The 16867-nt window shown below is 71.5% G+C and overlaps 1 protein-coding gene across 2 annotated transcripts; it reads right to left on the reverse strand.

The window, feature by feature from the left end:
* Window positions 1-97: 97 nt before the first annotated feature.
* NOS3 (nitric oxide synthase 3) lies at window positions 98-14104 on the reverse strand. Of its 2 annotated transcripts, none has more exons than XM_072925208.1 (26): window positions 13157-14104; window positions 12049-12151; window positions 11002-11150; window positions 10322-10484; window positions 9484-9575; window positions 9270-9411; window positions 8915-9054; window positions 8395-8569; window positions 7657-7758; window positions 7244-7438; window positions 6339-6412; window positions 5830-5974; window positions 5583-5687; window positions 5224-5291; window positions 5023-5139; window positions 4575-4749; window positions 4326-4455; window positions 3750-3828; window positions 3423-3610; window positions 2565-2743; window positions 2018-2228; window positions 1703-1790; window positions 1477-1598; window positions 865-1013; window positions 383-577; window positions 98-295 (listed from the first exon to the last, which is right to left on the reverse strand). In XM_072925208.1, the coding sequence occupies exons 1-26, from the start codon at window positions 13291-13293 to the stop codon at window positions 173-175; spliced, it is 3546 nt and encodes a 1181-aa protein (XP_072781309.1). In that variant the 5' UTR covers window positions 13294-14104; the 3' UTR covers window positions 98-172. The 2 variants fall into 2 exon arrangements, with proteins under 2 accessions (XP_072781309.1, XP_072781308.1); XM_072925207.1 differs by having other exon boundaries at window positions 12049-12181.
* Between the last annotated feature and the right edge of the window lie 2763 nt (window positions 14105-16867).

Consider the following 16867-nt stretch of genomic DNA (forward strand, 5'->3'; position numbering starts at 1 on the left):
GGCCAGGTGACCCCAGAGAAGTCACAAAGCCCACCCTTCCCTGTGCCACCTCCCGCGCCCCGGTGCCACCGCAGGAGCCGAAGTGTCGGGCCGGGGGTATCAAAACTAAACCTTTACTGGGGGCGGCGGGCGGGGGGCACAGCCACAAGGACTCCCTGTGCCCCGTCCCCGCTCAGGGCACCGGGCCCGGCGGGCGCCGCTCCTGCAGGGAGAAGGACTGGCTGCGGATGCGCAGGGCCACCTCCTGCGTGCGGAACGTCAGCCCGAAGATGTCCTCGTGGTAGCGGTTCTTGTCCTGCGGGACACGAGTCAGGGCCGGGCGCGGCCGCGGTGCCCACGGGTGTGTCCCCCGTGCTGTCCCGGGTCCCTTAGGGTCCCTTACCCTCAGCTCGCTGATGACGTCCCCCGCCTGCCCCAGTGTCATGCCGCCCTCCTGGGCCAGGATGTGCTGCACGGTCTGCAGCACCTCGGTGGCCATGGTGACGTCCCCGCACACGTACATGTGGCCCCCGCGCTGGCAGAGCACCTGGTGCACCTCGGCTGCCAGCTGTGCCCGCAGCACGTCCTGCACGTACGTCTGGGGACACACGGGGCCTTGGCACCCAGCACGCACCCAGCCTGTCCCCAGGTCCCCATCCCGGCCCTGACCCTTTGTGTGCTGTCCCCGTCCTTGTCTGTGCCCGTGTCCCAGCCCCTCACCCCCATCTGTGTCCCCCCGCAATCCCTGCCCCCTTCACTTCCATCTCACCTTGTCCCTGTCCCCGTTCCGTGCCCGTCCCAGCCTGTCCCCGTTCCGTGCCCATCCCCGTCCCCACCGCCGTGCCGCCGCTGTCCCCGCTGTCCCCGCTGTCCCCGCTGTCACACCTTGGGGCTGCCGGGCTGGCGGGAGAAGGCCGTGAGCACCTGGCTGAGGGCGCCCTGCTGCCGCGCCTCCTCCATCTCCTCGCGGTAAATGTGGTCCAGGGCGGACGAGCGGCACCCGAACACCAGCACCATGGGGCCCAGGGGGCCACCTGCAGGGGGACAGTGTCCTCGTGTTCCCAGTGCCCGTGTCCCTACAGCCCCACGCACCCCTGTTCTGCAGCCCCCCTGTCCCCACATCCCCAGTCTCCAGCCCCTTCCCCATGTCCCCAACCCCTTCATCACTGTCACCATGTCTCTTGTCCTACATCCCAGTGCCACCGTGTTCTTGTGTGCCCATGTCTCCATGTCCCCCATGTCCCCCATGTCCCCCATGTCCCCATGTCCCCCAGCCCCCCATGTCCCCATGTCCCCATGTCCCCATATCCCCATGTCCCCCATGTCCCCATGTCCCCCATGTCCCCTGTACCCTGCCCCCAGCCCCCCATGTCCCCCATGTCCCCCATGTCCCCGTGTCCCCATGTCCCCATGTCCCCCATGTCCCCTGTACCCTGCCCCCAGCCCCCCATGTCCCCGTGTCCCCGTGTCCCCGTGTCCCCGTGTCCCTGTCCCCACCTCCGGTGCGCAGCAGGTGCAGCCGGTGCTGCCAGAAGCTGCGGAAGGGCGCGACGCCGGTGCCGGGGCCCACGAGGATGCAGGGGGTGTCGGGGGCGGGCGGCAGCCGGAACGAGGGGGCCCTGCAGAGTCGGGGGTCACCGGGGGGGGCAGGGGACATGTAGGGGAGCACTGAGGGGACAGGGAAGGCGGGCAGGGGACACGCGGCGGGACGGCGATCCCTCACCCCCGGATGAAGGCCGGCACTGTGTCCCCCGGCTGCAGCCGCGCCAGCCACGTGGAGCAGACGCCGTAGTGGAGGGGACCCTGCCCGTCTGTGGGGAGCAGAGGGGGCCGGTGGGGCTGGGGCGGGTGGCACCCCAGAGACAGCCCCTCACAGAGTCCCCCGCAGCGGCTGGGGACTCCTCCGTGCCCAGGCCGGGCGTTTGGAGAGGCTCTGGGACACTGGAGATGTTCTGGAAGCCCTGGGGATGAGCTGGAGGCGCCCTGGAGCCCCGGGGTGCCCCGGAGGTGCCCCCCGCCCGTCCCCATCCCCGCTCACTCTCGCTGTGGTAGGTGACGACGGCCACGGTGAGGTGGATCTCGCCCGGGTGGGCGCCGGGCGCGGAGCTGATGGAGTAGTAGCGGGGCTGGAGCAGCGGGAGCTGCGAGAGCAGCAGCGCGGCCGGCAGAGCCACCGACGGGAACTCGGCCAGCACCTCCGGCAGCGTCGGGCACCGGAACCACTTCCACTCCTCGTACAGCCGCGCGTCCTGCGGGCACGGGGCTGGCACAGCGGGGACCCGTACCCGGCCCCCGGGACCCCCAGTGCCGGCAGCAGCCCCAGGGGAGCAGCACCCAGCCCGGCGTGGGGAGCAGCGCCCCGGTGTCCCGACAGCGGGGTAACCGCATCCCGGTGTCCCAGCCGGAGAGGGGGGTCGGCAGCCCGGTACCCCAGCGCCCCCAGGCCCCCCAGCGCCCCCAGCCCCCCCAGCCCCCCCAGCGCCCCCAGCCCCCTCAGCCCCCCCAGCCTCCCCAGCCCCCCCAGCCCCCCCAGCGCCCCCAGCCCCCCCAGCCCCCCCAGCCCCCCCAGCCCCCCAGCCCCTCACCTGCGCCAGGCGCTGGAGCCGCTCCCGCTCCGCGGGGTCCCGCGCCAGCGAGCCCAGGAGCTGCAGGAACTGCGGGCTCGGGGGCGCCGCCACGTCCAGGTAGAAGGTGAGGGCCTGGGCCAGGGTGCAGGGGGGCAGCCGGGGCTGCAGCACCCAGCGGGGCCCGGGGCTGGGCCCGCCTGGGGACGGGGGGGATTGTGGCGCTCACTTCTGTCCCGCATCCTTCCCAAGGCCCTTCCTCTTTTCCTTCTTCCTCCCACGCCCCAGGCGCTAACCCCTTTGTCCTCCTCTTCCTCGGTCCCTTCCCATTCCTTTTCCCTGCCCCTTCCTCTCACTTCTCCTACCCCAATTTCTTCCCTTTCCCCTTTCTCTTCCCAAGCCTCAGCCCCTCCCCATCTTCCCGCGGTCCATAACGGCGGGACCCGCTCCTGTTCCACTCCGGTACCGGTGAAGTCTCCAGTACCCCACTGTTATTGGGTTGCCCCCAATCCCCCCGTGTCCCCCAATGCCCCGTGTCCCCCAATCCCCCCGTGTCCCCCAGTCCCCCGTGTCCCCCAATCCCCCCGTGTCCCCCAATGCCCCGTGTCCCCCAATCCCCCCGTGTCCCCCAATCCCCCCGTGTCCCCCAATCCCCCCGTGTCCCCCAATCCCCCATGTCCCCCGTACCGGCGGGGTTCCCCAATCCCCCGTGTCCCCCAATCCCCCGTGTCCCCCGTACCGGCGGGGTTCCCCAATCCCCCTGTGTCCCTCAATTCCCTGTGACCCCCGCACCGGCGGGGTTCCCCAATCCCCCCGTGTCCCCCAATCCCCCGTGTCCCCCAATCCCCCCGTCTCCCCCAATCCCCCAATCCCCCGTACCGGCGGGGTCCCCGTCGCGGCTCTCCAGCGCCAGGGGCTGCTCGGGGGGCGGCGGGTCCTCCACGCGCTGCAGGACGTCCCGCACCAGCTCCGGGCGGTTGGCGGGGAACACGCCCAGGTGGTCCCCGGGCAGGTGGCGCAGCCCACCCTGCCCCGCGCAGCCCACCCGCAGCAGCAGCGTCTGCCGGCTGGGGCAGGGGGTCAGCGGGGCGTGGGGCTGACACGGGCGGCCCCGGGGGTCCCGGCAGTGGGGGCGTCCCGCGGATGTGCGGGGTGGAGGGGGACGGGAGGTGCCGGGGGTGGGGATCCCTGTGCGGGAGATCTCACCTGGACTCCTCACTCTGCAGGTTCTCCACGGACAGCACCGGGCAGGGGAACACCTGGCGCTTGTGCAGCTGGGACAGTCCTGGGGGGCGCGGGGGGGACATGGGGGAGCTGGGGGCATGGCACGCGTGGGAAGGTGCCGAGGACTGGGGACACGCGAGACTGGTGGTCACGGGGGGTGAGGAGGCACAGGAGGGCATGGGGAGGCTGGGGACACGGGGGGACACGGGGGGACACGAGGGGACACAGGGGTACAAGTGGGGACTGGAGGGACACAGGGGGACAGGAGGGACCCGATGGTGATGAGGGGACACGGAGGGGCTGGGGAGAAACGGGGCTTTGGGGGCATGGGGGGGCGGGGGGCTGGGGGAACCAAAGGGTCTTGGGAGGTCCTGAGGGGGCTGGAGGGGTCCCTGGGGGCTGGGGGCTGACCCCACAGAGCTGTGCGGTGTGAGGGGATCCCACAGGGAGCTCGGGGGGTGCCATGGGGCGTCCCGGGGAGGTGTCAGTGAGAGGTGGGGGTGACACGGGCAGTCGGGGGCTCCCGCAGGGTTTGGGGGGTCCCGGAGGAGTCGGTACCGGCCAGAGTCTCGGTAGCCTGGGGCTGTGGCACCAGCCGGTGCCTGTGGCGCTTCCAGCCCTGGGGCGGGGCGAACAGCTCCTCGGCCCCCCCGGCCCCGTCCCCCACGCAGAATGTCTCGCAGGCAGCCTGGGGACACGGGGGGCGGTGGGTGCCAGGCGGGGGGCTGTGGGTGCCCCCACCCCTGGTACCTGGGGGAGCAGGTGTGCCCAGGGGCAGAGCGGCTCCTGAGGCCCCCAGCCCCGTACCTGGAACACCTGGCGTGCCCAGGTGCGGAACGACTCCTCCTGGGCGCACAGCTCGTCCCCCTCGCCCAGGGGCAGCACCCGCTCCCCGCCCAGCTCCTCCAGCCGCGTGTCCACGGCCCGCGCAAAGGCGCAGAAGTGGGGGTACGCCCGGGAGCCCAGCCCGAACACCGCGAACCTGGGCAGAGTGGGGGGAGTGCTGCTGTGAGCCCCTCTATGGGCACCCCCAGCCCCAGCAGGGCAGCGTGCCCGGGCAAGGCAAGGAGTCCATCCCCGTCCCCGTCCCCGTGGCTGTGGCCATCCCTGTGGCCCGGGTACTGCAGGACTTCCGACGTGCCCAGGCTGAGGAGCCCATCCCGTGCCCATCCCGTGCCCATCCCTGTCCCTGTGGCCGTGCCCATCCCGTGCCCATCCCGTGCCCATCCCGTGCCCATCCCCGTGGCCTCGGTACCGCAGGGCTCCCAAGGTTCCCGCACTGTCTGTGTTGCTCAGCTGCCGCCGCTTCTTCTTCCAGGAGGACACGAGCTGGTCGGACTGGGAGACGCTGTTGAAGCGCAGCTTGTAGCTCCTGGGAGTTTAGGAGGGTGAGGGGGGTCAGGGGGATCCTGCCCCGGGCCCAGCGGGGACCCCCCAGGATCCCCGGGGTGCTCACATGGGCGGCTCCGCCTGGGAGGTGCCGGTGTAGGGCGATGTCATCTCCATCAGGGCCTTGGAGAAGCTCTGGGGGGGGCAGGATGTCACCCCCACATCCCATCCCCACCCCATCCTCACTCCATCTCCATCTGCAATTGCATCCCATCTCCAGCCTCAATCACATCCCCATCCCATCCTCATCCTCATCCTTATCCCCATCCCATCCTCATCCTTATCCCCATCCCGTCCCATCCCATCCCATCCCATCCCATCCCATCCCATCCCATCCCATCCCATCCCATCCCATCCCATCCCATCCCATCCCATCCCATCCCATCCCATCCCATCCCATCCCATCCCATCCCATCCCATCGCTACCTCAGCACATTCTGGAGGGTCCCCGTTCCCAAACGTGCTGGTGACCACCAAGACCAGGGTCTCGTGCTCCAGGGCCACCACATCATACTCATCCATGCACAGCACCTTCATGGAATTCCAGGGTTAGGGTCCCTCCAGGAACGGCACCGGGTGTCTCCCCTCACCCAAACCCCACCTCAGGGCGCTTGGCCCAGGGGGGAGGTGGGCGAGGGGCGCTGCCCCAGCTCTGCCCCCTTCTCCCCCCAACCTTGGGGTCAAACGCCCGGCGGAAGAGCTGGCACAGGTTCCAAGCGTAGGTCCGTGATTTCCCGGTCTCCGTGGCGTAGAGGATGGTGGCCTTGACCCGCCGCGCCATCACATGTCCCATGAGCTTGGCCGAGATCTTCACAGCGCTGCGGCACCCCCGGGATCAGCGGGGCATTCCCGGGGATCCAGAGCTCCCACGGGATCAGCGGGGCATTCCCGGGGATCCAGAGCTCCCACGGGATCCCCGGGATCCAGAGCTCCCACGGGATCAGCAGGGCATTCCCAGGGGATCCAGAGCTCCCACGGGATCAGCGGGGCATTCCCGGGGATCCAGAGCTCCCCCGGGATCAGCGGGGCTTTCCCGGGGATCCAGAGCTCCCGCGGGATCAGCGGGGCATTCCCAGGGGATCCAGAGCTCCCACGGGATCAGTGGGGCATTCCCGGGGATCCAGAGGTCCCACAGGATCCCCGGGATCCGGATCCGGGATCCCCGGGATCACGTTCACCTACTTGGCCACTTCCTTGAAGGTCTTTCTCCGGGTGACAGTGGTGCCTTTGGAGACGTAAACCTTCCATGCGTCCGGCTGTGGGGCGGGAGGGGCGGTTGTGGGGCACAGGGGCAGTGGGGGGCAGTTGTGGGGCACAGGGGCCGTGGGGGGCGGTTGTGGGGCACAGGGGCTGTGGGGGGCAGTTGTGGGGCACAGGGGCCTGGGTGGGGCAGTTGTGGGGCACAGGGGCCGTGGGGGGGCGGTTGTGGGGCACAGGGGCATAGGGGGCAGTTGTGGGGCACAGGGGTTGAGGATGTGTGGGATTGTGGAGTGGGGGGTGTCAGCTCTGGGGAAGAGGGGTCAGGGGTCTGTGGGGCCAGACCCAGCTGGTACCAGAATGTGACCTGGGGGTCTTGGGGAGCACTGGGGATCGTGGGGTCTTGTGGGGGGCTGGAAGGCTCCTGAGGGGGCTGAGGGAGGGCCCAGTTGGGTGCTGGGGGCGTCCCAGGGATGCTCGGGGGCTGCTGTGGGGTGTCCCGGGGGCAGCCGTGGGGCAGGTGCCAGTGGGGGGGATGCAGAGGGTTGGGGGTCCTGCTGTGGGGTGTCCCGGGGGCAGCCGTGGGGCAGGTGCCTGGGGGGGGGATGCAGAGGGTTGGGGGTCCTGCTGTGGGGTGTCTGGGGGACAGCCGTGGGGCAGGTGCCAGTGGGGGGGATGCAGAGGGTTGGGGGTCCTGCAGGGATCAGCGGTGCCCGGGGCGGTCCCAGACAGTCCTGGGGGGTGCCGGGGGCTCAGTGATGGGGCTGCACCCCCAGCCCTGGGAGGGGGCAGAGGGGTTGGGGGGCCCCGGGGCAGGACGTGTGGGTCCAGCCCCACGGCCGGGCGATGCAGAGGGCTGTGGGACAGGGTCTGTGGGGCGGGGGTCCCACCTGGTAGCGGAAGGTGGGGCTCAGGTGGTAGTTGACCATCTCCTGGTGGAAGACGGGCGTGAGACTGCCCGAGAGCGGCGGCACGATCCAGGCCCAGTCCGCGGGACACCCGCCCCGCGCCTGCCCCTCCGCCGCCAGGTGCTTCATGAAGGACTCGGTGGCCGCGTGGTGGTCCACGATGGTCACCTGGGCCACCTGCGGGGACGGGGGCCATGGAAACCCCGGCTACCGTGGGGATGGGGGCACGGGGATGTGGGGGTTCCCGTGGCCCGGCAGTGCGGGGGTCCCAGCACTCAGAGTGTCCCGGTAGGGGGGTCCCAGCAGTGTGGGGGTCCCAGCCGTGGGGTGTTCCTGTCACGGGGGATCCCAGCAGTGTGGGGGTCCCGGTGCTGGGGGTCCCACAGGGGTCCCACCTGGAAGCTGTGCAGCACGGCCACGTTCACCTCCACTGCTGCCCGGTCCTTCCAGAGGGACGAGCTGGTTCCTGTGTCCAGCCCCATGCGCTGGGCCACCTCCTGCGGGGGTCAGCAGGGCAGGGTTGGCCGGGGGGTCAGCCGGGGGGTCCCTGAGGGGTCCCGGGTGGGGTCCTGGGGGTGTTCGGGGTACCAAAGGGCTCCCGGGGGGGATTCGTGGGGGGGTCCCGGGAGTGATCCAAAGCATGGTCATGGTGGGGGTCTCAGGGGGCTCTGATAAGGGTCCCTGGATAGGCCTGAAGGGGGTCCCAGAGTGATCCCAGTGGGGGTCGCTGGGGGGTTCCCAAGAGGGCCCAGTGTGGATCCCAAAGGAAATCTTGGGGATTACCAGGGGGCTCCCAGGAGGGCTCCTGGGGGGACCCCGGCAGAGTCCCGGGGCTGTCCCTGTGGGGTCCCAGGGCTGTTCCTGTGGGGTCCCAGGGCTGTCCCTGTGGGGTCCCAGCACAGCCCCGGGGTCCCAGCCCAGCCCCGGGGTCCCAGCGCGGTCCCGGGTTCTCAGTCCAGCCCCGGGGTCCCAGCCCAGCCCCGGGGTCCCAGCCCAGCCCCGGGGTCCCAGCCCAGCCCCGGGGTCCCAGCCCAACCCCGGGGTCCCTGTCCAGCCCCGGGGTCCCTGTCCAGCCCCGGGGTCCCAGCCCAGCCCCGGGGTCCCAGCGCGGTCCCGCGGGGCCGGGGGCTCACGGGCAGCACGTCGTAGCGGTGGCGGTCGCAGAGGTTGCGGGAGCCGATCTCGGTGCCCATGTACCAGCCGTTGAAGGGCGCGGCGGGGAACTCGAGCCCCCCGATCTCCAGCAGCAGGTTGGCCACGGCGGGCAGCGCGTGCCAACGCAGCCCCAGCTCCGAGAACCACTCCAGCCTGCGGGCACGGGGCTGTGGCCGCACCCTCCCACGGCACCCCGGCCCCACCGCCCCCGTCCCACCCGGGGCGGGTCAGCACAGCGATGGCTCCGTCAGGGCGAGGGTCGGCACCCCAGTATTGCAGAACCCCAGAACCCACCCAGGAGGGGCAGCAGCCCCGTATCCCAGCCCGGGGAGGAGGCGGCGTTCCAGTGTGCGATGGGATCAGAGCCGCGGCTGCTCCGTGTCCCCAGCGCGGTTCCCAGCCCCCATCCCCTCTCCAAACCCTCCCCGGGGTGACCCCACGCCAGGTCAGGGAGAGTCCCACGGCCAGAGGGATTCCGGGGGTCGCAGCCCCACTCACGTGGGGTGCTGCAGCGGCACCTCCAGCACCAGCTCCGGGGGCAGCGGGAAGAGCTCGGGGGACTCGTCGGGGCTCTGCAGCAGCAGCGGCAGCACGTCGAAGCGGCCCCCGCCGGGGCTCCAGCCGTGCTGGATGCAGAGCTGGGGGGGACAGCGTCAGGGGGGCCCCGGAGGCGTTTGGGGGCGCAGGCATTGGGGGAGATGAAGGGGGTGGGGAAGGTGGAGAGGGGGATGGAGCAGCATGAGGAGGGAGAGGGAAGAGAGATGAGGTGGGGATGGAGGGAAGAGTGAAGTGGGGATGGAGAGGGAATAGAGGAGGGATGGGGAGGTGGTGAGGGGCGCAGGGGTGCCCCCACCTCGGTGATGTCCACGTTGGCAGGGTCGCCCCGCACGGAGCCGTCGGGCTGCCGGTAGCCCGCGTAGCGGATCAGCTGCGGGTTCCAGATGCGGAAATCGCCGCGGCCCGGGGCCCGCGGGGGGAAGATGGTGATGGCGGAGCTGGGGGGGCCGGGAGGGCCGTCAGGGCACCGTGCGGCCGCGGGGGCCGCGGGGCGCCGGGGCGGTTCTCACCGGATGTTGCCGCGGTTGGTGGCGAACTGGATGTGCGAGCAGAGGAGGCTGAACATCTCCGTCAGCCCCGCGCAGTCCCGGGCATCGAACACCTGCGGGGGCACAGGGTGAGTGGGGGGACCCCTGCGGGGCAGGGGGGATGGGAGCCCCGGGGGGAATCTGCGGGCCGGGAGGCCCTTTGGGACAGGGATCCCCGTGGGGCCGGGGTGGCGCGGGGTCTTTGCGGGACAGGGAGTTCCCTGTGGAACTGGGGTCCCGTGGGACGGGGTTCCGTGAGTCGGGGTCCCGTGGGACGGGGAGTTCCCCGTGTAACCGGGCTCCCGTGGGACGGGGTCCGTGAGTCGGGGTCCCGTGGGACAGGGAGTTCCCTGTGGAACCGGGGTCCCGTGGGACGGGGAGTTCCCTGTGGAACCGGGCTCCCGTGGGACGGGGAGTTCCCTGTGGAACCGGGCTCCCGTGGGACGGGGTTCCTTGAGTCGGGGTCCCGTGGGACAGGGAGTTCCCTGTGGAACCGGGGTCCCGTGGGACAGGGAGTTCCCCGTGGAACCGGGCTCCCGTGGGATGGGGTTCCGTGAGTCGGGGTCCCCTGGGTGCCCGTGCTGCAGGTGCGAGGCAGGGTTTCTGTGCGGTGGGGGATCAGCCCAGGACACGGGACATGGTATGAGGGTCCCCGCGGTGTGGGGGTGACCGTGGGGGTGTTGCCCCTGTGGGTACCCGTGAGATGGGGTGGGGTTCTGTGGGGGGAGTTGGGCTGCCTTTGGTTCGGCACCCGCAGGAGTTTGAGGCGCGTTGGAGTCCCCGTGGGCTGTGGTGGTGAGGTGTCACGGGTGGGGCGCACCTGGAGCTTGTTCCACTGGATGCGGCCGACGCAGCGCGCCGCGTTCCGCCAGGCCTGCTTGGCCCCGAAGGTCAGCTCGGGCTCCCGCAGCCGGTACGAGCCCGAGGCCGCGATGTCGGCGGCCACTTCCCGCAGCCGCTGCGTGTGTGCCGGGGAGTTCTCCCTGCGGGGGGACCCTCAGCACCCGCAGACACCGCGACCACCCCCCAGCGCCCCCAGACACCGGCGCCTTCGGGGGTACGGGGGCCAAGCAGCGACGGGGCTGCGGGGTGCTCTGGGGCGCGGATCAGGCTATGGGATGTCCCAGGGCAGGGATGGGGGATCTGGGGGTGCTTTGGGGGAGAGGTGGGGAGATGGGGCACCCCAGGGCGTGTCCGGAGCTATGGGGGTACCCTGGCGCGCAGATGGGCACGTGGAGTGCTCTGGGCAGGGATGGGGCTGGGGGTGCTTTGCAGCGGGGATGGGTTTTTGGGGTGTCCCAGGACAGGAATAAGGATATGGAGGTGTTCTGGGGAGGGATGGGGCTATGGGGTGCCCCGAGGCCGTGGGGTGCCTTGGCGCAGGGGAGGCCCAGGCTGTGGGGTGGAGATGGGGCCGTGGGGTGCCCGGGGCAGAGCTGGGCTGGGCTGTGGGTGCCGCAGGGTGCCCGTGCCCGCTGTCAGGGTCCCGTCCGCGCTCACCGCCGCAGGGACACGTAGTACTGGGTGATGAAGTCCCGGGCCAGCTCCAGCAGCTCCTCGGGCGGTCGCGTCCCCTCGGGGGTGAGGGCGGGCAGCGGCCGCGGCAGCACCAGCGACCCCAGGCAGCGCTGCCCCGAGCAGGGCACCTCCTGGGGGTCACCAGGCGACCCCCGGTCAGACCTCCCCGTCCCCGCATCCCCTTCCCCGCCCTGCCCACCTCTGCCACCCCGGCACCCCACAAACCTGCCCCCTAACCCTGCCCCCCAGCCCTGCCCCCTGGCTTTGCCCCCCATCTGCCTCCTGACCCGCAGCCCCCCCAGTCCGCAACTCCGCCTGCAGCGCCGTCCCCCTGCGGCTACCGCTGCCGTGCCCCGCCTTTGCTCCCCTTCAGCCGGGCACCCCACTGCCGGACACCCCACAGCCGTGCCCCACAGCCGTGCCCCACTGCCGTGCCCCACTGTCGGACACCCCACAGCCGTGCCCCACTGCCGTGCCCCATGCCCGTGCCCCTCTCCCGTGCCCCCACTGCTGGACACCCCACAGCTGTGCCCCACTGCCGTTCCCCTACTGCCGTGCCCCCCACTCCTGTGCCCCCTCTCCCGTGGCCCAACAGCCGTGCCCCCATGCCCGTGCCCCTCTCCCGTGCCCCTCTCCCGCGCCCCTCTGCCGCGCCCCTCTGCCGTGCCCCCACTGTCGGACACCACACAGCCGTGCCCCCCACTCCTGTGCCCCCTCTCCCGTGGCCCCACAGCCGTGCCCCCATGCCCGTGCCCCTCTCCCGCGCCCCTCTGCCGCGCCCCTCTGCCGTGCCCCCACTGTCGGACACCACACAGCCGTGCCCCATGCCCGTGCCCCCTCTCCCGTGCCCCTATGCCCGTTCCCCCACAGCCGTGCCCCACTGCCGTGCCCCCACAGCCGTGCCCCATTCCCGTGCCCCCATGACCACCCGTGCCCCCATTCCCACCCGTGCCCCCATGCCCACCCGTGCCCCTCTCCCGTGCCCCTCTGCCGTGCCCCTCTCCCGCGCCCCTGTGCCGCGGCCCGGACCTGCCCCGCGGTGGCGCAGAGCGTGTCGTAGCTGATGCCGCCCGTCTCCCAATTCTTCAGGCGGGCGAAGCGGGGCGGCTCCGCCGGGGAAGGGGGCGCGGGGCTGGGGGGCGACACGGGGCAGCCCTGAGACCTGCCGGGGGTTTCGGGGGACGTGGGGAGAAAGGCATGTCCCCTCCGCCCGTGCTCCCGGCTCTGACACCGGGACCCCCGGCTGCGGGGACCCGTCCGGGGGATGGTGACCGGAGCGCTCCGGGCGGACGGGAGCGGTGGCGGGGCCGTGGCGGGGACAGTGGCGGGGGTCCGGGGACGTCCCCAACACCTGGTGCTGCTGGGGGGTCCCGAGCCCCCGCATCCACCCCGTGGGGTGGGGGTGGCAGGGAAGGGGGGGCAGGGGATGGGGAGGCTCAGAGGATGGGGGCGCCTCAGAGTGGGGGCAGAGGATGGGGGGCTGAGCTGGGGGGATCGGGGGATGCGGGGATCAGGGGGAACGGGATGGAGACTGAGCTGGGAGTCAGGGAATGGGAGATAAGGTATGGGGGGCTGAGTTGGAGGGGTCAGGAGTTGAGGGGTCGGAGGATGGAGGGGGCGCGGGCCGTGTGAGTGTGAACAATGGCCATGAGTCAGAGCGGGCTCCGGGCCACGGCGGGGGGAGGACGGGCCCCCCGTCCCATGCCCGTCCCCTCCGAGCCCCTCCGAGCCCCTCCGAGGTGTGGGGTCCCACTCCTCCATCCCCACTGGGCCCCACAGACCCCTCCCCATATGTCCCCCGAGGTGCCCCCAGACGCCGCTCGCCCCAGCGCACCGCGGCGGGTCCCACGGGCTGCCGGGGCCGCGCCGTGGGACGGGGACACTGTCCCGGCGCACCGGGCTCTGCTGCCGGCGGGCTCCGTGCTCTGCCCCCTGCCCCACGCGAGCCGCCCCGTCGGGGACACCTCCACGGCGGGACACGTCTCCGGTGGGCTCGGGCCACGTGCGAACATCCCCGCGAGTGACGAGGGGGTCCCGACGAGGCCCGGGGCTGCGGCAGGTGAGTGCCGGTGCCCCGTCCGTCCTTTCCGCCCCATTCCTCCGCATCCCACCCCGTCCGTCCCACCGGGGCTCCTACCTGGGGGGCTCGGTGACAGCGGCGGGGGCAGCGGTGACAGGGGGGTCCTCAGGCGCGGGGCCGCGCGGGCGCGAGCAGAGGCCGAGGCCGGGGCAGGCGCGGGGGGCTCCGGGCAGGACCCCCGGCAGGTTCCCCATCGCGGCCCCACTGAGCCGGGAGCGGCCGCTTCCCGCTTCCTACTGCCCGGGGAAGTGGTGACGAGGCCGCGACGCCCCCGCCCCGCACACAATGGGCACCGCCACCTCCGCCGTCACCGCCACCGCCACGCGGCGTGGGACCCACCGGTGACCCCGGCGGAGGGCGGCGAACCCGCTCTGACCCCCGGCCCCGGGCACGCGGCCACGGGGAGGGAGCGATGGCACCCAGAGAGGGGACACGGCCCTCGGGGGGACTTGGGGACACGCATGACACCCGGGCGGGACACAGCCCCGGGGGAGCGCGGAACTGGGGGGGATATGTGGCCCTGGGGGGCACGCATGGCAGCCAGAGTGGGGACACAGCACTGAAGAGGATATGGCACCCACGGGGGACACGGAACTGGGTGGACACGCACGGCGCCAGGGGAACATTCACATGGCACTGGGGTGGACATGGCACCCTGGGGACACAGCGATGACACCCAGCGGCAGGACACAACGCTGATGGGGGACACACAGCACTTGGGGGGCCGCGGTGGTGGCAGGGACCCCCATCCTGGCCACAGAACACTGTGCCCCCCATCTTGGCAGCGGGGGATCGGATGCCCCGGGGGGTTCCCGGGCCGGCCCCAGCGCCCCGGCCGTGGGGCGGATGTCCTGCGGGACCCCCCCCATTTCCCGCTGCTCCCACCCACTTCCGGCCATTGACGCGCCGGGCGCTGCCGGGGACCCCCAGGTCAGCCCCGGGGGACCCTCCAGGGCGGCGTGCGCCCCGCGACCCTCCCGGGGCGCCCTGGGAACCCGCGCGGGACGGGGGGTTCACCCCAGATGTCAGCGGGGAGGGTCCTGCGGTGACCCCGGAGTGGGGCGGGGGTCGCGGGGGTCGTGGGGGTCGCGGGGCTGGGGGTCCGGGGCGGGGGTGCTGTCGGGGTGCGGGGGGTGGCGGGGGTAGAGGGGTCCCCCGGGTCCCGGGGTGAGTCCCTCCGGAGGTTCGAGGAGGGGCTCGGCCCGCAGTTCACGCGGCGACGGGAAACCGCGCCCGGTGCCGGCTCGGCGGTTCCTTCCTGCGGGGGGAGAGCGGGGCGGGGGTAACCGGGAGGCGCGGGGCGGGACCGGGCATGGCGTGGGGGCAGAGCCGGGCCGGGGGGCGCCGCAGGGACCCCGGGGGGACACGGACTGGGGTCCGATCAGCCCATCTCGGGGGTCCCGGCTCGCCGGCCCCGCCAGGGGGTGTTCCCCGCCCCCCGGGCCGTGGGGCGGGACAGGGCTCTCTGTCACGACAGAGCGACCACCCGATGGTCTGTCCTGCCCGGGGGGCGGGACTCGGCCATGGGGCAGGCGGGGGTGATGAGGGTCAGGCCTTGATCCCCCCCAGCTCGTCCCGCCCCACAGCCCCTCCAGTTCCACAGCCCCCCCGTGCCGCGGCCTCGGCCAGCCCCACAGCCCCCCCGTACCCCACAGCCCCCCGTACCCCACAGCCACCCCGTACCCCACAGCCCCCCGTACCCCACAGATCCCCGGTACCCCACAGCCCCCCCGGTACCCCACAGCCCCCCCGTACCCCACAGCCCCCCGTACCCCACAGTCCCCCGTACCCCACAGTCCCCCGTACCCCACAGCCCCCCCGTACCCCATTGCCCCCCGTACCCCACAGCCCCCCGTACCCCACAGCCCCCCCGGTACCCCACAGCCCCCCCGTACCCCACAGCCCCCCGTACCCCACAGTCCCCCGTACCCCACAGTCCCCCGTACCCCACAGCCCCCCCGTACCCCATTGCCCCCCGTACCCCACAGCCCCCCGTACCCCACAGCCCCCCCGGTACCCCACAGCCCCCCGTACCCCACAGCCCCCCCGTACCCCACGTCCCCCCGCCCGGCCCGGCTGAGCTCCGCTTGTTCTGCTCTGTCCGGTCACGTTTGGTCGGACAGGTCCATCTGGTGGGTCCGGTGGATCCATTTGTGTCCGATCGGTCCTTTCGGGTCCGGTCGGTCCCAGCGGATCCATTCGGGTCCATTGGCGCCCGTTTGGGTCCGTTTGGGCCCGTTCGGGTCCGTTCGGGTCCGTTCGTGGCACTGGAAGCCGCTTGCAGCTGCTCGGTCGCGCCGGTCGGGGCGGGAGTGGTCGGATGGGTCGGGCCCGGTTGGCGGAGTCCGCCCGGCCGGACCGGCTGGTTCGGTCCGTCTATTCGGGGCCGTTCGGGTCCGGCTGGTCCAGTCGGCTCCGGTCACCCCAGTCGGTCCCAGCGGTCGCGGCCCCGGGCCCGGAGCCATTTTCAGCACCTGGGACAGAGACCGGGAGCATCCCGGCCAGCGGCAGGCTCGGGACTAGACCGGGACCGGACGGGAACGGCGCGGAACTGGCGCTGGGAGCTGGGGCTGGACTGGGCTCTGACCGGGACCGACACCAGGACTGAGGAGAACTGGGACTGGGTTGGGCTGAGGTGGGACTGGGATCGGCGCTGGGACCAGAACCATGGCTGGGACTGGGATTGGGCTGGACTGGGACAGCGCTGAGACCCTGACTGGACTGGGAGGGGTCTTTGTGACTGGGACCAGAACTGGGCCAGAAACGGACGGGGGGTGGATTGGGATTGCATTAGAGCGTGAAGGAACTGGACTGGCCTGGAAGTGGATTTAGAGCTGGAATTTGAGCTGGGACCAGGACTTGGACTGGACTGGAACTAAAATTTGGACTGGATGGAGACTGGTACTGGGACCAGACTGGACTGGGAATGGACTGGGAGAAGGGGGACTGGGAATAGGATTTAACTGGGACTGTGACTAGACTGGGACCACAAATGGACAGGACAGGGACTAGAGGAGGTCTGGGCTGAGACTGGGACTGGAGAGGACTGGGAGTGGGACAGGGACTAGAACTACGACAGAGACGAGAATTAGGATTGGACAGAGATTAGGATTAGGCCGGGATCGGGCCTAGGAAGGGCTGGTCTGGGACTGATTCTGGGACTAACCTGGGAAGGGGGTCAGGCTGGGTGGGGACACTCCCAGCAGGACCCAGCTGGGGCTGTGCCCGGATGCTGTGCTGCTGCCCCACATGGCCCCGTGTCCCCGCGTCCCTGTGTCCCACTGTCCCCGTGTCTCAGTGTCCTGGTGCGCCAGCGTCCCCATATCCCCATGTCCCAGTGTCTTGGTGTGCCACCGTACTTCATTCTGGTGTCTTGGTGTCTACATGTCCCCATGTCCCTTTGTCCCAGTGTCCCGATGTCATGGTAACCCAGTGTCCTCGTGTCCTTATGTCCCTGTATCCCCGTGTCCCTGTATCCCCGTGTCCCTTGTTTCCCCGTGTCCCCGTGTCCCCGTGTCCCGTGTCCCCATGTCCCAGTGTCCTGATGTCCTGGTAACCCAGTGTCCTCGTGTCCTCATGTCCCGGTGTGCCCAGGTCCCCGTGTTCCTGTGTTCCCTCATCCTAGTGTCCCCGTATCCCCGTGTCCCCTGTGTCCCCATATCCCCATGTCCCTGTGTCCCCGTGTCCCCGTGTCCCCGTGTCCCCGTGTCCCTGTGTCCCGTATCCCCGTGTCCCTGTCTCCCTGTCTCCCCGTGTCCCCGTGTCCCT

This window comes from Taeniopygia guttata, chromosome 2, assembly GCF_048771995.1.
Source record: "Taeniopygia guttata chromosome 2, bTaeGut7.mat, whole genome shotgun sequence".
Lineage (NCBI taxonomy): Eukaryota > Metazoa > Chordata > Aves > Passeriformes > Estrildidae > Taeniopygia > Taeniopygia guttata.

What these genes read in the sequence shown, in the direction of transcription:
- NOS3 (XM_072925207.1), bottom strand. Translation starts at nt 13,293, where the DNA reads ATGGGGAACCTGCCGGGGGTCCTGCCCGGAGCCCCCCGCGCCTGCCCC. An exon ending in GCTGTCACCGAGCCCCCCAG is followed by an intron (nt 12,182 to 13,156) that starts GTAGGAGCCCCG and finishes AACCCCCGGCAG; the next exon opens with GTCTCAGGGCTGCCCCGTGT. An exon ending in GCCAGCCCGGCAGCCCCAAG is followed by an intron (nt 578 to 864) that starts GTGTGACAGCGG and finishes GTGTGTCCCCAG; the next exon opens with ACGTACGTGCAGGACGTGCT.